Here is a 21,486-nt window from a genome sequence, read left to right as displayed (position 1 = left end):
CAGTCTCTTCCCTGACTGATCCTTTTGTTGTTGTTTTCTGTGTACATACGTTCTCGGCTGGTTCATCCTATCTTCATGCGCTGTGGAGCAAGATTTGAAACTGGGTGTGAAAGAAGGAACAGAGAATGCGATGCCATAGTGGAGTGCTCCGAAATAGATTTGGCAACCGAGATATGTAGCAACGTTTATAATAAAGAGCATCCAGGAGCTATTGCGTTGCACCTCCGCCTTTCACTTTCTGTGTTCGTGTCGACGATCAGCTACTTTTTCCTAACGCGTGCCTGATAAGTGTGGTAACAGTGGGAAATGTTTTATGCTTGAACAATTCGAAAAGGACGTTTACCCACGATATATCTTCTGTATCTGGTGACAGGCCCTACTGGCGCGCTTGACACGGAAGTTCTGCTTTTTGTGTGAATAGGGGAAGCAGGAATTGAGTTCTTCCCCACAGCCGCTGCAGTCACTCCTCGCTTGTTTGTTTGGCTAGTGACTAGACTAAAATATATGTTCTATTGATATATCGCTTTCTTTTACATGGACTAGAGTTTCTACAATCACTCAGTTTAATAAAATTATTTCCATCACACTATGCGACACACTATATTTTGGCGCGTCTATATAGTCGTTTCCACATATTTTTTACTTAGTGAAGTCTTCTATCTGCACTAGGAAATGATTTACTCCGTAGCCCTCCACTACGGCTCCTTTTTCTCTCATTCCACTTTAACTCCCACCTTCCTCCCTTCCCTTATGGGTGTCCACAGACACAAGTGCGACAGATACTGCGCCTTTCCCTTCCTGTGAACCAGTTATATATATATAGCAGCCGACAGGCACATATTCTTTTTGTGACAGCTGTTTACACAAGCTGCTGTCGATCATAAGGCCGCGGGTATAGTAGCGTTTGCTTCTGAGCACTATACGTGTCAGTTGCTAGTCTGCGTCAATTGTATGTATTTTAACAGTAATATGGTGCCAACCCTCAAGCTTCTAAACTTTCAACGCATCAATGTCAACACAAATGTAACCGCTAGCTGTTTCTTTAGGTTGGGTGAAGTAATGAGCTACTGACGAAATATAGCACTTTTGCTAATTTGCTATTCTTTGGAGGCAAGTGCACGAGGGCCCTCGATTTTATTGACAAACGGCTTCGTATTTCTGCTTAAATATTACTAAAAGTTTTGCTCTGAAGAAGTCTCTGTTTGCTTTCAAAGAACTAATCTTCACAAGTTTGAGACGCAGTACGTTGAAAAATGTACCCGTTGTCTGATCGCTGTTAATAGTGACACAGGTGAAAGCGACGTTCTGTTCAATTGGAGTACCAGTGTGTGAGATAAAATTAGGCTAATTTGTGTGTACACGTAAAACATGGTCATCCTCCTGGCAAAATATTCCACAGCTCTTTTTAACCTTCTGATGAAATGCTTCTCCGAAGTTCTTTTTTTTTTTTTTTACGTAGTCTTGACTAGCTTTCTTGAAACAATTACGTTCGGTCGGCGCTGTAGGCGGTTCTGTCTGGTGCATCGTCCTTTTTTTTTTTTTTTCAGGAGCTTCCCGTTTATTTGCTGCGATGTCAAATGCCCGTAATGTCTTTAGATGTTATTGCAGTGTTTTTGCGAATAAAAAAAAACAAATTGATTTGTTTTGGGGGGGTTCAGAAGTGAAACGTTTCTTACAGAGAATATATTTGTAAGCTAGAGCCCGCGGTGGCTCGAGCGGGACAAAGGTTTAGCCTACAGGCTTGCTGTGTCCGTCGTATGCTGAAGACAATTTTGTCTTAGCATCCATTCAATTACCCCCAAGGCTGTTGTTCCGTAGCGATATCTCAGTAATTACGGTACTCGACTGCTGATCCCGATGACGCGCGTTCGATTCCGGTTCCAGGTCGTTTTTTGATGGAGGAGAAAACGAAAGCGGTCATTTCTGTATCACGCCAGGGTGCGTTGCATAACTCAATGGTCGAAATCATCCGGAATGCTCTTCTAGGACGTCTTTCGTTACCCTGACGAACTTTAGGACACTATACATGTAAATCAGACCAAATAAACCAAACCAAGTCGTGAGGTTCCTGCGCTGGTGTAGGCCAGTACTGCCTCCTGCGTTCTCGAATTTTTTTTGCACTAACAACTGTCGCTGTTTTCAAAAAATCTTCATTATCTTTCGTGAATTAAGCCCTGATTTATTTGCTTTAGTACGCACTTGTCCCAGTTTCTGCGTAACAGCTCCACCCTCTCTTGGAAGAGGGCAGCAGAGCAGGTAACACCAACACACAGCACAAGAGGAACACACACGCACACAAGGACTGCGCTGCACTGACAACTATGTTAACTGGAAAACGCACATCTTCTTCTTTCACTTCTTCCTTCACTTTACGTCTGCAGCCAACTTCTTTCTTGTCGTTAACATACTGCCGGTTTGCGTAAAAATTCTACTTCCTTCTTCAACAAAACCACCGATGGCATGCTGACACATTGGTCTCCCAAGTCACACATTGCATATGCTTCATAAATCTCTCTGGCTAACTTGTCCCTCATCCTTTCGTAACCTTAACATTGTGAAGGTCAGCCGGACATTTTTGGTCACTACAATCAACGCAGTCTTTGCAGTGCACAGCCAAGACAATATCGGACAAGTCAGGCACAAATCTGGCTGTGCACTGCAAAGACTGCGTTGATTATAGTGACCAAAAATGTCCGGCTGACCTTCACAATGTTAAGGTTACGAAAGGATGAAGGACAAGTTAGCCAGAGAGATTTATGAAGCATATGCAATCTGTGACTTGGGAGACCAATGTGTCAGCATACCATCGGTGGTTTTCTTGAAGAAGGAAGTAGAATTTTTGTGCAAACCGGCAGGACGTTAACGACAAGAAAGTAGTTGGCTGCAGACGTTAAGTGAAGGAAGCAGTGAAAGAAGAAGATGTGCGGTTTCCAGTTAATATAGTTGTCAGTGCAGCGTAGTCCATGTGTGCGTGTGTGTGCCTCTTGTGCTTTGTGTTGGTGTTACCTGCTCTGCTGCCTTCTTCTAAGAGATGTGTGACCAACTAGCTCATCGTTCGACTCTTATAGCTCCACCCTCCATTGCTTTGTTTGACTTTTATACAGCGGAATGTTAACCAGGATAGTGGCCTGGCTTGGTTCCCGTTTCTTCCTTAGATGTATATTCCCGTTTAGTAACATTAGCAGGATTTCGTGCTTTCGCATAAGTTGGCGTTGTTATTTTGCGATTTTGGAATGAACTGCCTTTTTACCGAGTATATGTCCCAGTATGGCAAAAAAAAAAATTTGCTTATCCTCTTAGACATCTGTCGTCAACAGCCTTGAGCTCTCTCTGAATAATCCTTGTCGGTGTACTCTCCTGTGGCGAACCTTTTCAATATTCTTTTTGTAGATAATAGGTCCTGATCGTGTTACGTGGACTTATTTACAATTCAGCGCTATGTGTCATTCGGTGATGAATTTTTTTTATTAGGTAATTCTGAGAACGAATATGAAAGTGTGATCCTCGATCTAGGAAAAATAAAACAGGACATGGAGTCTAAATAATGTGGTCGGTAAACGAAATGACGACTTGCGTAGCGTGGTCAGGCAAAATGCGAATTAGGCGCGCTAATATGTCGGGTTACTATTCAGGTTTCGTTCGAGGCATGGTTTTGAAAGCTAACAGGGTCAAACTATCGAAAAAATATGCGATGAGGGATCTTAGTAGTAGCGTGCTGCAGTTAAACTCACTGATTACTTTATTGAATTACCACGAATAAACAATAAGTACTAGAAGCAGATTGTGCGAAAAGAAATATAAATTACAAACTTCGGAACATTAAATTAGAGGAAAGAAGCTTTGAACGTAGATTTCTCTGCCGGAGAAAATCTATCAGCCAGCATTAGCTGTGTCATGCACTATTTTGTTTACTTGGCAGGGTGCCCAACATTTTCACGTACCTGGACGGACTGCATTTAGAACAGGTGAAGTGCCGCGGGGACTGTTATCATTTTTAGGTGCCTATTGCGTAGGTTCTTGTTGGTCATTGGTGTCAACACTGTTGACAGCTGAGATTACTGCCTTGTCGGTGGTTTTTCATTTTTTGTGACTGCATCATCACCATGCAATATTTCTCTAGGCCTGAACACGCCGCCGTCATCATTACGCAGATAGTAGAGCTTTGAGAAACCTTCGAATCACTTGCATTTCGAAGGCGCGCTCTTTCCTGAAACAAATTCATTGAGCTTGCAGGACCAGAGGGAAGAGTGGCGGCAGAAAGGAAAATTAAAATCACGTTCGCAAGGTGCGCGCACATCAGTAGCTGATGAACTTTAACATGATGCACGCGGCCTATGGAGTAATGCGCCAGACCCCCTTCGTATTTTTTACAAGACTGAAAGCCTGAGAAAAAATAGTAAGCAACTTCCCCGGCGAAGCAGACTTTAAATCACTCAGTCTTTTCTCCTTCCCTGCTTTGTCGAGGCATGTAAGCGTCCCCGGTACGTACGGCGTTGACGTGGGGGGTCACGTCAGGTTTCCACTTTCACAGCCTCGGGTCGATTAATCGGTCGGGTCCCCCAGCTCCTCGTGCCCGCGCATTCTCATTGCGTGCGTGGTTTGGTTGGTGCGGTTGTAGCATTTGTTTGGTTTGATTTGTGGGGTGGTTTAACGTCCCAAAGCGACTCAGGCTATGAGAGACTTCTCCTTACTAACATTGGCTCTCATTGGCCAGATTCATTTTCGCCATGCCACGTACCACTCATATAAGCGGTTCATTTTATCATAAAAACCAATAAAAAACTTAGGGAGCTGCAGAAATTTATTGTTATATCCGAGATAATATTCTTATTGTTATTGTTAAATTTCGGGCCACTTAACGCACGTTAAGAGCACAATACGTCCCAGGTATGCTGACTAGACACGCACAGAGCTCCACTCTGGCCTAAACTGGTCTCTCTGTTGACAAAATAAAGTTTATTTATTTCTCGCTCTGGACCCATAGCGCACGGATGGAAGTTGATGAAAACGATGGTATGCTATCCAGAGCGCAAAAGACTGGTAGCTAAGCATGCCTATTTGTTCTAAGCGCAATTCCGGGCTCTCAGTGGTAAGGTCCCAAAACGTTTTCTTTCTCCTGGAAAGTCCACTGTCAGTAAATAAAAATCCTGTGATTCAAGCTGAATTTTTTTGGTCACGCATCATAGAGGATGACACACATCCTGGAAGGAGTTAAATGATATCGGTGCCATTAACCGCTTTGAGGCATCGTTGCCGTACCTTCACTGAAATGAAACAGAACTCCAGGAAATATAGCAGTAATTTTATTCATTGTTGTAAATGTTCAATAAACAATGAGTACAACACTGTGACGGATTGTATATGAACCATTGTCACTGGGGTTGAGAAATATAGCGCTAATCCACTGCGTCACATATGCAACGGGAATAAGCACTTTCATTGTGCTCTTATTACCTATAATAAAATTTCTGATATTTGTCGCGCAAGTGACGCTGCTCAGAGGACTCGACTGTCTTGAAAACGGAATCACCTCAGTCGATTAAGATAGGCGGATGAAGCACTGCATATGGCAAAAGGATTCATCTACTTCGCGTAGATTGTGACCGCAGATTCAAGCCATGAAGGGGAAATAAACACAAGAATAAAAATTAATTGCAGTGCATTAGGCAGTTATTCTCTGAATATGAATGAAAGTTTGGCAATATTCCTCAGAAGATTTCATAATATCTTTTCTTACTGCTGTTCCCCTATGAGGCAAAAGGTTGCGAAAACGGCAAAACTAATTTCAGGAGACATTAGATAGCTGTGGAAATGAAAGTGATATGTATAGCGAGAAGACGGAAAGGAATACAACCTAGTCGAAATCAGGATGAAATGAGCGTAGGCAGGAAATTTAAAGCGACGAAAATTGATAGCCCTGATGGCTATAGGAATAAACTGCAAGAAAAAGCTAACGTATCATGTGGCGGAATTAGGGCAGGTCGATGAGAGAAGAAGGTTTGAGAAGGGAAGAATGCTGCTACAGGAACAAAATTCGGTTACTGCAGAGGTATGAGAGAATCATTGTCTTGCACTGGGTGAAATTAGGTTAACGAAGAAGAGGATGGTAATGATTTCTCCGTGCTGCTAACGCAAGCAGCCGGAGTGTAGCACTCACGTTGGGATTTTTTAGTTCATTATGTGCGAATAATTCAGTAAACGCGCACTGACTACTCCCTTCATATTGCTGTAAACTGGATAAAACGCGACTACCACGTAACCGATCATGGCTCTCGAATTTCATTCCGATGGGTACCAGATCGCTCTGTCCTCTCGCTCATTATGCATACATTGTCGTGAAAGTGTAATATACTCCTTGTAGGTGTGATTACTGTGATATAAAAATCACCAGCTGCCGGTCCACTGTAACACAAAGTTGAAGGCATGTCCAAAATATACTACATATGTGTAAGTTAAACTTTTCAGAAAGTGGAAGGGAGACACAAGCGCACTCTTTTCGAGAACGGCCACCCACACAACCGGGATTGCGATTTGATCACAGTTTGCTCTTCTACGTCGATGTTGATACCCATGCCCAGTTCTATTTTTATCATATCCAGCTGCATTTGAAGCAGGAGTCGTGTGATAAGCTAGCGTTAGACGTTCGCTGCCACGCGAGCTTGGGCCATTATGCATCTAAATGCTGCTTATGGCTATAATGATCTCGCTTCTAAATGTAGTGCTGCATTTTCATACTGCTTTCCAAACAACATCTTATTGGCTTCTAGTGCAAGGTAAAAATCTGCACATGCGCCCGGGTTGCAGGTATAAATCGACGAAACGCGATGCTGCAAGATAATCTAAGTTTTATACACCACTGGGTCGTTAGTTTGAGATAGTTTCACTAAATATTTTTGCCGTGTGCCAAAGCACTGGTACGTCATCAAACAAAAATACATTTCATGAGACTTGTGCTCGTATATTAGCTTTTCATTCATTTACGATGTACATGCTGCGTTATGTTACTCAGCCACGAATGAATCTTTCCGTATGCCGAAGGTTTGTTTCTTGGCGTTCCTCAAGCAGTGCTATTATTTCCCTGCAATGACTGTGGACAGTTAGCCCATAAAGTATTATAAGTTTTGCTGGCATTAGGCGAATCTCTAACAGGGTGGTCAACAGTTTTCATTATATATATATATATATATATATATATATATATATATATATATATATATATATATATATATATATATATATATATATATATATCATCAAGCACGACATTATTGAGTGCATTAAAGGCAGTTACAATACTAGACGAGACTCTTCCTTTACGGCTGCGTTTAGGCGCCTGATTTGTTTACCTTTTCTACCTTTCTGCATATAATGTTCATATCAGTTATAATAAAAAAAAAAAGTTTGCGTACACGACTTTTCCAAACCAGATAGCCTTGAAACACGCGTCACACAGCGAGCGTGTGGAGTGCTTTCTGCCCGCTCGCCTCTGCCAATATATAGGTTAAAAATACCTTCTGGATTTGGCTCACTATTTGCGTAGGAGAACCGAACACGTTGTAGAAACGTTCAATATCACCTTTGCAGTTGATTCAATATTGTGCTATCAAAACGTGCCAGTATTTGCGACTTGGTATTGAGAACCATAGCATGAATTTACGCCGTTGGCTTGAATGCGAGTGCGTAAACAGCTAAACCGGTAAGCTCTTCAGAACGCCTTCATTTGTTATCTCTGTGGGTAGTTTCTGTACTGCAAGAAAATAAAAATTTTGAAATTACTGGCAAAAAGTTACATGTTATGTGCACTTTGGCAGAAAAGGCCACAGATGGAGGCGAAACGAAGAGGCGTCGTGTGCTGTGCGATGTCAGCGCACGTTAAAGATCCCCAGGTGGTCGAAATTACTCCGTAGCCCTCCACTACGGCTCCTCTTCACTCTTTCCACTCTCACTCTCACCTTCCTCCCTTCCCTTACGGCACGGCTGAGGTGTCCACAGAAAACAAGTGAGACTGTTACGGCGTCTTTCCCTTCCTATAAATCAATCAATCAAAAAAGCAGGCCACAGATAAAGTACCGAATTATGCGAAACTAGATGTATTTCGTCGGATAGAACAGACCTTTGCAATCAATCCCGCCGATATTAAGATGCTATACTATTTTTTGAATATTATTTTATTTAACTTTCTTTCGTTACCCTACCACAGCACGTGTATAGGTCTTTCACGCCATAAGAGGATGCATCTTGCTTGGACTTCCATTCTCCGAGTGACTATAAGGTCGGGAGGCTGCACGGCCGCCGTCCGGTGGCCAGTGCTGCTTCTCCTCCTGGCGATGTTGTGCTTTGCTCAGCCACAACATCAGCAGCAGCCTTGCGAGTTCAACCGGCTCTGCTCCTGCAGCCACGAGGTGGTGCGAGACGTCGTGTGCATAGCCGTGCCCTTCTCCTTCTTTCCCACAGACATCGGAGACTGTGAAAACGGACAGGTGAGTTCCAGCCGTGTGTTCATGACCACGGAAGAAACATTCGTGAGCTTCTGCTCGCTCCCTTTGTACGCGTATGGGTGCCTTATTGAACCACTGGGTCGCATAAAAGCGTACGAGGATTCGAAGCTAATCGAATACGATTTTTTCCGGGACACGAGAAAAGCAATTATTGCACAGAAATTCCACTTTTTTTCCGCTCACTTGATTTCACTAGCTCACGCCGCACCATGCAATCCCGACTTTATCCTCCACGTCTGTTCTCTCAGACACTGGATAAGAACAGAGCTATACAATTCAGTTCCTGATGTCATGCCCTCGAACCTTTTTACGTTATTATATAATGCAATCCATGGGGTATTGGCGCTTTCTGCTCTAAAGTTGACAGCGGCCCCTTAATTTTGCATTCTTATTGGCATGGAAGTCTCAAAGACTGACACTATATGCCTGTTTGCAGTGAAAACGAGAAAGAGCCGCCTTCAATTTGTTCGCACCAGATGTTAGGCAACAGAACACTCAGGCGCATGCTCAATTGCCGCTCTCTATGAGTTGTTTGATTGCTTTAAAATCTTAATGTTTTAAAGGGTCCCAGAAAAGATTCCGAAGCAACAACCTATCCTTAAAATATTGGTTTATTATGCCCAGGTGACACTGGTTCGTTCAGGCTTGGAGGTATTGCAGAATGATTCTCTCGCCGGCACACGCCTCTCGACGCTGCGGCTCATGCATAATTCCCTCAGCCGAATCCTGCCATGTGCCTTCTGCGGTGCCGAGGACAACCTGGTGTCTGTCGACTTGAGCCACAACGCCTTGACGCAGGCGCCGTTGCACGCGCTCCGCCATCTGCGCCATCTACAGTGGCTCAACTTGCAGGGAAACCGTATCCAGGAACTGCGCCGCGTCGAATGGGATGAGCTGTCGCGAAATGTCGGCCTGCGGAGCCTGTTCCTTGGAGGGAATGAGATCAAGGTGAATGGGACGAAGTCACCAAACTTATGAAATATACTTTTTTTTTGTTCACTTCTGTAGCATATGTATTTAACAGCGGATATGACGCACTGGTAGTCGACCTATCCTTCTTTGATCTCAAAAGACAAATTGAAGGCTGGGATGCGATATTAAGTAAGTTATGACTAATAGAGGTAACCTGACCATGAAATCTGCTCTTCACAGCTTATCCCGTGTCGAATAAAAACTCGCACAGAAAGGAGAGAACACAATGGGGAGGGACCTGGGTCGATACCTCTTGTTGGCATAGCGCGATTTCGCGCTTTCTGTTGTTTATATGCTGTTCTTGGCTGATCCAACCTCTAGGAAATTAAATTCTCTTTTCTTAAAATGCGAAGCAATTTTCATTGCTAATATTCATAAAAGAATACCAGCAACATTGCGTTTACAATTGTAAAAAACTGTTAACAGAAAAACAATATTTGCCGTGTCTTTTCTAGATCGCATCATAAAAAAATGATCTAATTTGAGCGTCAGAGCAGACCAGTCACGCAACCATAATATTTTAATTTACCAAAATATTATTATGCTGGGGATGTGGGGCAACTAAGATTAGTGAATGCATCAATCGATAAGAGTTTTTGCGGTGGTTTAATGAACACAGTGCCATCCTGTGTACGGTGTGGGAACCCCACAAACTAAATGTGCCTCTCCACTTTTTCTGACCTTAGTCATCTGTGTAAATCCGGCAGAGATGGAGAAACGGTGGTCGCTACGTCTGAGCAGTTGCGCTTTACAAAGTCTATAAAAGCAAATTCATTCAGTCTAGCATTAGGTTGTTAAACACGTTCAGACTCGCTTTGCCAGAAAAGACGTCTCGATCCCACATTGCCAATATTGACGCCTTCCTACTTGAGCTGTTGGCCCCTGTTCGTAAATTTCAAGTCGGCTGAAATATGTTCAGTCAAACCTTACCATAACGCTGTGGTGGATAATATTGACCTTGTTAACCAGCACTCTATCTCTACTAAATGGCTACGCAATAATTACTGTGAAAAGCCTAAGGTTTGTCATCATCCATTGACGTCACAAATAGTCCAGAGATTTTTCATTTCTCTTATGTCGAAATTAACCTGAAGTTAATACAAAAGTATTTAGTTACATTTCCCTAGTTAAGTTGTGTAAGGCGGACAACACTGAGCAACTGAGATGTAAGAGTACTGGTACCAGCGGCCAAACAAAAACTGCTAGGAGCACGTTTGAAACATCTCAAAATTGATCTGCGTAGAGCGGAACAAAGTTTCCCGCCTAAATAGATTTATACTGATGCTCGTGAAATGGCATCTGCTAATCATGGCCACTGAATTGTTCACAGGTCCTTCGGGATGGCGTCTTCTCCAACTTGACCGACCTTGCGACGCTGGAGCTGGATAGGAATCTGGTGTCAGAAGTTGTCGGCTCACCCTTTCCCGAATCACTAACCCGCCTTAACCTGGCCCACAACCTGCTCGAACACATGCCAAGGCACGCCTTCCGAAAACTGCGCCATCTCTCCGCCCTCTTCCTGGGTGGTAACTTGCTCAAGACACTGCACGAATCTTGGTTTCTGCCAACCCGCCACTTGGATACGCTGGACCTGAGCCGAAATCTCATGGATCATTTGCCCGAGAAACTGTTCAATGGTTAGTATAATAGATCACGGTAATTACAATGCTTCGTTCGCCACTAAAATAGATTTTTAACTTACAAAGGAAATATGTATGCCCTTATTGATTGAACTAGACAAAATACAACTAGAGATATGGCCATTTTCAACTTTGTGTGACATGTGGTCTCAGGAATTCGACAGCCGACGTTTTTCAGCTTTTAATTGACCAGAACTACGCGCAGTAGGTAGCTTGGACACCTTGAATGAATAACACTTCACAGTTGCATGGTGTACGTGCGTTATGATTACATATTTTTGAAAATCACCCCGTTCGTAATCTCTCACGAACTTCTTCCTCGCAGGCTCGGTGTATCTACGTGACCTGCACATGGAGTTCAACTTTATCACAGAGCTTCCCGTCGGCCTCTTCCGGAGCGTGTCGGCGGAAAGACTCTCCCTAGCCAACAACAGACTCGCCGCAATAGCCGAGCACGTCTTCGGTGGACTGGAGTCTGCTCTGATCGTGTTAGATCTAAGCTTCAACCTTTTCCGCCGCTTTCCCGACGCCGCGCGAGCTCTGACGTCACTGTCGGTGCTATATCTTCGTGGAAACTCGCTCACGACTCTCGAGCCAGACGATGTACATAGCTTCCGCAGCGTACTAGAAGTCCTTGACCTCTCCGGGAACCAGTTCGATCGTATCCCGTGCAGTGCCTTACGAACTACTGAGCGTCTTAGCCGCCTCAGCTTGCAGGACAATCGCATACACACGGTGAGTGCGGAAGATTTTGAGTTGTGGGGACGCAACCTCACCGTTCTCAGCCTCGCCAACAATGGCATTCGATCCCTGTCAAGGGACACGTTCGTCTACCTGCCGCGGCTCAGGGAGCTCAAGCTGTCCTTCAACGGAATACACTTCTTAGACCACCACGTCTTCCTACCTCTGAGACCCACGCTGGAAGTGCTCGAACTGAGCTCGGCTTTGGGACAGCGCTTTTTGCCGTTGGAGCTTATTCGCCATCTGAAACGCGTCCAGTGGCTTCAGCTGGACCATAACCAGATGCTAAATCTGACCGATTCGTATCTACAGGGTTTGCCGTCACTCGTACACTTTGACATGGAAGGAAATCACATTGGCTACATTACTCCTGGATTCTTCAAGGAGCACATTCATCTGAGGCTGAACAGGGTAGTCTTGGCGCACAACGATTTGGCGGTCATAGAGACAGACACATTCAAGAACCTGTCCCGGCTTGCAAATGTTGTCCTTCTCGGAAACAAGATACAGATTGTGCGCCATGGTGCATTCAGGGACCTTCCCGGCCTTCACAACATCGTCCTGTCGAGGAACAGGATTGAGGCTATAGACGCGGGAGCGTTCAAAAATTTGTCGAAGCTTTCAAGCTTGCTCTTGCAGCACAACTACCTCACGTCCTTCAGCCTTGACTGCTTGCACCAGTCTGGAAGCGGCGCTCTATTATTGAACCTGTCACAGAACGCTTTAACGTCTCTTCAGGCTGGGTCCGACACCTATGAGTCGAAGTCAAATGAGACACGAGACTACGGAGTGCGCACCTTAGATGTTAGTCACAATCAGCTATCTGATATAGACAGCCTGTTTCTAACTAGTGTAGGATCCTCCTTACTGAACCTTCACGTGTCTCATAACAAGATTGCCGACGTCAGTGACCTCTTCGAGAGTCTTGGCGTCCTGCAAACCTTCCACGGCGACCACAATGCGCTTACCAATGTCAGCTTTGGTGCTTTCCAGGAGTCACCGGATTTACAGGTGACGCATGCTGATATCCTACAGCCGCAATCAGATTACTGTGCACGTTTTCGCAAGTTGTAATTAAGCAGGAAAAGAGTTGTTTTTCAATTTATCTAATTGAAGCGTGGCGTCAGCTTTTGTGGATGCGGTCGGGTTGCTATCAAATCTGGCATATTTGTACAAGGCTAATTTTCATAAATACAGATAACATTTACGCGCCGTGGTCATACAACCTTGTGTACAAAAAAATTGCATCATTTACGAAAAATAAGTGCATCAATCTTGGTTTCACAGGTGATGATTTATTGGTAGTTCTAGTAGATTTCCGGTGGGTTTCAATGCGTTATTTTTTGCATGTACTAACAAAGTAAAGTGGCTCAAAATATGTCGCCTTTCCTATATGCCGGTATACTGTTTCCGGACGCAGTAGAAAAAATTATACCACAGACATTCCAATGTGTGTAGTCACGATAGGGATACTCCATATCCATGCTTAGAACCAGCATGCTGACCCAGCGATGCATAATGCGCAGAATAACGACATTGAAACGACAAAAATCTGAAACCTTGGAAGTCACCTCCCGCTTTTAATTATATTTCTCATCTAAAGGGAATATTTGTGGTTTATTAAAAAGTAAATACTCAGAGTGTCGAGTTGCCTTCAAAGGCCTGAGGATGTTATTGGACGCCTTGGGCGGGCTATATAGAAGCGAATGCCGGTAATGCTCCTTACAGAAGCATCTTTATGCGAATGAAAATGTCTCACTATCAGTAAGTGGGCATTTTGAGTCTGTTTTGAGTCTTATTACATTGCAATGACGTTATTAGTTGATAAAGAACGCAACAGAGACGGCTGAGCACAAAGCCGAAGCTCTTGTTCCCTCCTCTGACATCTTGCTGGAGCTTTTATTTAAACCTAATTTTGAAGCATCCTACGATATAGTCCATGAATGAAACATGCCCTAGTGAAAAAATCTCTATGAGTCACAATAATCTCATAAAAATTCTTACACTAAACTCATACTAAACTCGTACAAATCTCATATCATAACATACAAATCTCATTCAACGTATGAGAAATATATGAGATTATAGGACATTTGTGTGAGTTTAGTATGAGAACTTTGTATGAGGTTATTGTGACTCATATGGCTTTTTTCACTAGGGATATATATGGCTTTCTATTTTTCTCAACTTGTCTATCTATGGAGTTTGTTCATTTACTCTTTTTTGCTTTTGCACTTCGGCGCAACACTTGGTGTCATTCTGCATTCGAAATAAACTTATGGCCACAGTGGATAATTACCACTCGTTTACAAAAACTTTCTAAGTTTTGCTTCAAATGAGTGGGACCCACTAAAGCAATCTAGAGTTTGCCCTCCGAGGTAAAATTGGGCCACACTCGCCCTTCCAGTTTTCTTCTCCGCGTAGTTTGCCTGCAGCGACAAAGGAATCAAGCAGCGCCACCCCCACGTTATATACTGGTATTCCGTCACTTTTTGCGTTTCACCGCCTGTAGGACCTCCAAATGCAAACAGAGAATCCAATGGGCGTGCAAACTGAATGTACCGTTCACCAGTTTCAGACAACTGAAGTTAGCGCGGGCAGTTTAAAAAGAAATAAAAGTAACATTGCGCAGCCTGCACCGCCAAAAGCACTACGGGCATAAACAACGTAAACCAATATAAAATAAAAGTGTGCAAAATCGAAAATTTTGCAGAAAAGAAGAAAGACAACAGCAAAAAATACAAAACATACGGGGAAAAAAGAGGGGCGGTGTGTATATAAAAGCAATGGAGGTGTTTGAAGAAAGCGATAAATATTTCTGGTTATTTTTCTTGCACAACTCTATCCTCTGTCTTTTTCATGTATAGGTTGTCTTCCCATTTCTTTATTTAATTATTGCTTGATAATTTGACTTTTGTATGTTCTGGAAAGATAGAACGTTCTAGATTTAATAATATCAACGTACAACTACACTATTTCTGTACAAAACTATTACTGAATGGCAGGAGAGGCGATGGTTCCATATATACATTCGCCATTGAGTTATTCTTGTGTGGTGTCTGGTTGATTTTTCTATTTCTCCGACAAGGGGTTCTGAATCGGTAGTTAGTATTTAATGTTATTTTAGACATTATAACCCCGGGTTCACAAAGATGAAAAGACAAGATTTTGTTGAGCTTTTGTGCCTTAGATATTGCTACTTTACTGACCAAAAAGCATGCTTACCTGGAGGTCTGCGACACATATTAATCCGCCCTGTAGGTCCAGCGAATGTTTGGGAAAAGTGGCCGCAATGAACTTTGCTCGACCCGAGGGGAGCGAGCCGATACAGACCAGTGCTTTGGTGGTCCGCTTCAAAAAGCAGCATAATGCTGTTCGAGCTCAAATGAAACACTCAATCTTTTACTACAGCACCGGCTGTGACTTTGTGGTTACGAGCGCAGAGCGGTTGTGCTAGGCCGTGGACTAGGACAGTTAAGGAATTTGGTATGCTTGATTAGTGACCGCCTCGGACAAGAGCAGCGGTCCATCAGAACTTTTAACGTCCTTTCATTTGTGCAGTAGATAGCTGATCAGCCTAGGTTGAAATAAAACAGTTGCCTTATTTTGGTTCACTTATTCAAAATAATTTGAGATTCAATACATTGTCGTTCAGGATAAGATGTTTTTCTTTATACACACTTGCCCATACTACTACGCGTCGACCATGAATGGTCTAAGAAATTCCGCATAAACATACGCACACCCATTTCTAATAACTGCGGGAGTGGATAAGGCATTATTATTACAAAGGTGTTTTATTTTTTTTATTTATTTTTTTGAGGGGGGAGGGAGCACCATCACACTTTGCCCCAGGTTTAGGGTAGCATGCGATGTTACGAACATTGCGAAGATATAAATTTCTATTGTGTTTCGCGTGTACTGACTGCAATGCCAGGATTGCAAACAGTTCCTTCTTTGCTTTAGGCATGAACAACAGGATGCGATGACTGGAAGCTCTTTTGGCACTCTGCCCTACCCTCGCCTTCTCATTTAAAAGTCAGATCACATACATTATCCCGGTGAGCACGAACAAAAAGAGTTAATAACTCATTTGTCATCCAACCAATGATTAAGTGCCGGTACACAGTCATTTGTTCCTCCTCCACCTTTCTGGGTTCATTTCTTCTGCAATAACATCACAAATACAGGTGACCCAACATTAAGTGGGGAAAGGCTTGACTTCGCGCTTGTCCAATGTAAGTCTATATTTTTTATGGCACTTAAAATATATCCTCTAATACGATTCCTCTAAACTATGACGCAGGTAATTGTCCTCAGTGAAAACAGAATCGAGTCCATCGGCCAATCTGCTTTCGGAAACCTGACGAAGCTCCGAGTGCTGGACTTAAGCCGTAATGCCATCTCCTTTCTGCCAGTCGACGCCTTCGAGAACACCGCACTCGAGCGCCTCAATCTCTCGTTCAACAACCTCACCCACTGCGACTCTGTGACTGCTGTAAAAAGGACGCTGCGCGTCCTCGACATCTCCTGCAACAAGATTTCCAACATTGGTGCAAGAATGTTTGAAAGCCTGCAAAATCTCCTAGCCCTCAACCTGTCACAAAATCAACTGATTGTCATCGGGGAGGAAACGTTTGCGAGACTCGGTCAAATCATGCACCTGGACCTCGCCCATAACCCACTGTTCTCCCTAAATAAGGCCTGTCTTCAACCACTGAAGATGTTGGAGACTTTAAGACTCAGAAACTGCAGCCTGGCAAGACTACCACCACTCTACTTGAAGAGGTGAGCAGATTTACCTCTAGTCTTTTTGTCTTTGGCGATACCGAATTCGTTTCAGCCTAGCTGTTTCCTAATTTCGCATTCCGGTAACATCGGAAAGTGGAAGCGAAGGAGGCAGGGCATGGCATTTAGTTTCAATGTAACTAGTAGTTGATAGTCGAAAAGCACGTCAGTCTTTGCATGCAGCACAAGTATATGCCGATTATTTACCTTAGCGTAAGCTTCATATGCGGCACGTGTTGTAATATAGGGAGTTGTTTTGTCTTATTATTCTGTTTGTTTATTCTCTTCTGCTGTGAACGAAAACCCACAACCTCAAGGATGACGAAGCTGGATGTAGCGGAGAACTTCTTGTTCAACGTTTCTACCGACTCATTCCGCCACCTGAAGAACCTTAAAGACCTGGATTTGTCTAGAAACCTCCTGGAATCGGTACCACGCCACCTATGGCCGTTACTGCCTATGCTCCGCTCACTGGATCTGTCCGGAAACCCGATCACCTTTCTGGCCACCGATAGCTTCGTCGGAGCACACAGCCTCCAGTCACTTGACATCAGGCGCTTGCAACTCAAGTTTCTTGATCCAAGAGCGCTGCACGGTCTGAGGTATGACGACACGCACTTTTGGGAGCCGATTGTTCATTGCGCAAGACAATCAGTGTTATATATCATACTAAGTTTGATGTCGATTTGAAGAGTCCTGGGCGCAGCTCTGAAAACCCTCTTTTGGAGGGTTACGTATATTTTGATCCTCATATGACCACGCTTCTGCTAGAGTTGCAGCGAAGCTGCGCGTCGGATGATACAACCAAAATCTGACAGGCAGATTCTTAGCCTGATGTAGTACGCAGAAACCTTAGATAGCAAAGCAAATAGCTGCGCAAAGGTTATTTCTAAACACTGGATATCAACATACCCCTACCATTGTGATAGTATCTTTGGCTGAGCCGAAGGTGGTTCATTGATTCTCGTACTTGTTTAGTGAACTAGGAATTAGGTGCAATAGGCTATTTGACTGCTATGCACTACTCCTACACTTCAACAGTATAAGATATATTACATTAATAATAATAATTCTAATATCCTTTATTCAACTCTGTGCACAAAATACATGTTCCAGCCCGCTTAAGCGCTATCGCTTGTGTGCGGGGCTGGGTAGCCGGAGTTTGAATTACATTAGTTAACAGCAAAAAAAAGAAATGGAAATAACAAATGCCAACGATACTCAGATCTAAACCTTGCTTATTATTTTACACGAACAAACGACAAAACAAAACGTAAATACAAGAAAAATCCTAACGTAAATCTTAAGGTAAAAACGAAAATTACTCTGCGGAAGCATAATGAAGGTTTCGTTTTCAGACCAGAATGAGCCAACTATTTTACGTGAATCCTTTTGATAACCATTTCTACTAGTTGAAACTATGCTTTCCATGCACTGGAAGCCATTATGACATTTCAATCCAAATTTTAGACACAAACTTTGCATCCTGCTGTTTTTGACAGATAATATTGATTCCTTACATTTCGAAGTAAAAACTATATACAGCAGGTCCCGAGGATATCGGACTTGAAGGTCGATAATTCTCACTTTAAAATATGACAAAGCTGAGCTCCTCTATAAATAAGCAGCGTGAATGAGGTGTACACGTTAGCAGCGCCTAACGGCAACCATGTACTGCCCGACGGCAAACTTGCAGCCTCCGCAAGCAGCTTTCATGGACGCAAGAACTCCACATATTTCGTAGGGAGATATTGATCATTAGAGATCATCTGCTCACGCCTGGTGCCGGGCCGCTTGGGACGCCTGCCGTAATGTGTTGCAAAAGTGCCGTGCTGCGGAAAGTCATTTGAAAATACCCACCGCTAATAAGAGGATATCTAACTATGTTATTGGCGCAGTAGATTCTTTGTCATCATACAGCAGAGAAGCAAACCCCGCCACAATCACTGCATGCCTTCGGTCAGCAAAAATGGCTTCACTGCATCACACCCGATGTTTTGTTATGTGACTTCCTTAACCCCATGACTGCTAAGTCGTGTTGAAAACAATCACTCCAGGCCGATGGTTCTTTTCAAATTACTAGGCGTTCGCCTCGTCAAGCTGTTTTGTAGTGGTAGTGCTGGCAGAGGATGCCTAATTGGTTGCTGAACCAATCGCGCCGCGCGTGCGAAAAGTGATCGGGGAGCAGTCATTAGGAGAAGCGCCCCTTGGAAGGGCACGGAGCGCAGTTAGATATATCGAATATACTGCTGAACGGAGCTCAATAAAAGCGAGTTTTGCACACCATTTTCCCAGGGATATTGTTAGAGCTTGGTATAAACAATAATTCGACACATCCGTATTAGAATATTCGGGATCGACATAAACATGAGTAAGTTGCCAATGTCACTCCCCGAGGCCATTTTATATTACCCTTCTTCGGGTTTGCTCAAAAACAGCTAATATATGCACCCATGGACTTCAGGATTATTCATCTATGCCTATCGGACAATATTTACTGGTGTCCCTGCATGCGTCATGATGAGAATTCGTACCAGGGTGGCAGCGATACAAACAAGCAACTCAAGGATGACACGCCTTGCAGGTTTCTCAAGAGCCTGCTGACGAGCAGCTACGGGTCAGTGCGTTCCTTCCGCCTACAGGAGCTAGTATCGCAGCTGCACTCCCTTCGACGAGTGCTGGTAGACGTGGAGGAGCCAGTGCTTTCGCACCAGCTGCAGTGGGCCTTCGGCGCCAAGCTCACTGAACTGACCATCACGGGCCGCCAGCTGCGCGTCGTGTTTCCCGATGCCCTTTTGGGCCTCCACGGCAGCCACGAGCTCGTGCTCAGGCTGACGGGAACCAGCATACGGAGGCTTCCCGCTGGTTTGCTACGCTACCTTGCCGACGTGCGCTACCTGACGCTGGACTTGAGGGGAAATTTGCTCTCGTCTATCGGGCCCGAAGTCCTCAAGCCTGCTGACTCTGACGGTGTCTGGAAGAGCACTCAACACTTGGCAGGTATGTGAATGAGAAAAAAAAAAAAGAATTGCAATTCAGTAATTCAGCTCATTGTAGCACTGCAGGGTATAATAATACAAAAACCACTAATCCACGCGGTACTACCCACAGATATGCGCCTTGCTTCCAATTGGAGCAGCTGCATAGCACGGATATACCAGTTATCCAAGCATAGTCCCTAAGCACCATAACCATGATGTGCCTATACACTGTGCATATACATCTTTACCATGATAAAGGCCAGTAATACATCGACCATATGGCTAGGTCATTGACCTTGACAGAGCGAAATCACCTCCGACGCTACCGTAGACGTCTGGCAAGTGCCGCAGTATGGGGCAGCGTCATCAAATCAATCAATAAAAGGAGACATTTTATTGTTGACAAATGTGTTTTATTTCGGCCAACTACACAAGGTTAGCAGCAGCGCAAAAACTGCGAAAGTCCGTTTTCGATCAATATTCGTACTTTGGTCGAAATTTTCTTAGTTTATTTGTGTTATACGTCCTCGACAGCAATTGCCGTGCTTTCTCAGGGAACTCTGGAGGCAAGAGGCACGTACAGAACAGAAGCATATGGCGGAAAAGTTCACTTCAGTTCCTTTAGGGGCACTAATTTTTGGAAACGAAAAGGTTACTGTTCTTAGGAGAAAACGATTCAAACGTTCCCAAAATTTTGCAAAGAGAAGTAGCAGAAAATAGATATACCGAATGTGTTTAGGTTTACAAAATAACGGCTTGAGAGGCTAGTTGGTGCTGCATCGTATTCAGATATGTGGCGCAAAAAGCACAAACACAAGAGAAGATACACAACACACGCGCACACTACCAACTGTAATTAGAATTTGAAAACACTTCCTCTTCACCACGCTTCCTCTTCAACACTCAGGCACATTTCATCTTCCTCTTCTTCTCATCTTCCTCTTCTTTGCCAGGGGGATAATGGGTTTACAAGCTCTTTGGGCTTAGTTTTGACCTGTGCTCATAATAATGCATGGCAATTTCACGCGTCCGCAGGGGGAATTCGGCTGGAGGATAATCCCTGGGTATGTGACTGTCAGCTGCTGTGGCTGAGTCGATGGCTGCGGCGCTGGCTGCGTGAGACTCTTCGCGTACAGATGCTTCACTTCGACGCAGCCATCTACGTGCATAATCTTGCTCGACAGAGTGAGTGCACGTACCCGAGAAGTCAACTCCGCGTACCACTCATCGACCTGCAAGAGGATGACCTCCAGTGCATCTCAGCCGTCGGACGTGTGATCGCAAGTCAGTTCTGGACTGGAGTGCTAGTGACGATAGCAGTTTGGTGGTGCAGCTCGTGACGTAATTGCATATGTTTTGATGGGTGATAAGCGATTGCTCTGGATGTGTGCGGGTGTGCGTTTTGTTGGAATTGGCTGCAACGGGAGAAGTTCCTGCAAGGTGTTTGCCAAGATCTGCAACAACTTTCGTACGTCCACTCGTTGAAAGACTGTGGGTGAACATGTGGTGTTTGATTGTGTCGCGAACAAAGACAAGTGCTTAATGGAATTGCCCGGGCGTACTGACAAGACTGCGTTCGTTCAACAAGGTTGACGACTGGGCAAGTTGGTAAGGGTTCATACTTAACCAGCCAAGGGACGAAACACAGGAAAGAAGAGGACAGGACAAGGCTGGACTATTCGTTCGTTGCTATGGATGAAGGACACCGGCGGTTAGTAAAGGTGGCATGACGAGCTAACGACAATCGTGGTCAATGAATGCTTCCATTGATTTGTCAGAAAACTGTGCGCGTACAGTAGTGTTGACAAAAATTTTAAACATTTCTGATGATTAACGTTCATAAACTGTATTTTAGGTGATGTAAAC

General features: G+C 44.0%; 1 protein-coding gene across 1 annotated transcript; it reads left to right on the top strand.

Moving 5' to 3' along the window:
* Positions 1-9,130: 9,130 nt before the first annotated feature.
* On the top strand, positions 9,131-21,195 carry LOC146196184 (uncharacterized). The gene is made up of 7 exons (XM_084596343.1): positions 9,131-9,446; positions 10,801-11,107; positions 11,436-12,862; positions 16,158-16,639; positions 16,957-17,241; positions 19,224-19,639; positions 20,656-21,195. The coding sequence occupies exons 1-7, from the start codon at positions 9,201-9,203 to the stop codon at positions 20,958-20,960; spliced, it is 3,468 nt and encodes a 1,155-aa protein (XP_084452469.1). The 5' UTR covers positions 9,131-9,200; the 3' UTR covers positions 20,961-21,195.
* Positions 21,196-21,486: the final 291 nt, after the last annotated feature.

The sequence above is a fragment of the Amblyomma maculatum genome, chromosome 3 (assembly GCF_055883805.1).
Source record: "Amblyomma maculatum isolate TAMU_Amacu chromosome 3, ASM5588380v1, whole genome shotgun sequence".
Classification (NCBI taxonomy): Eukaryota; Metazoa; Arthropoda; class Arachnida; order Ixodida; family Ixodidae; genus Amblyomma; species Amblyomma maculatum.
The sequence above is the reverse complement of the archived record's forward strand: the minus strand, read 5'-3'. Positions and strand labels throughout refer to the sequence as shown.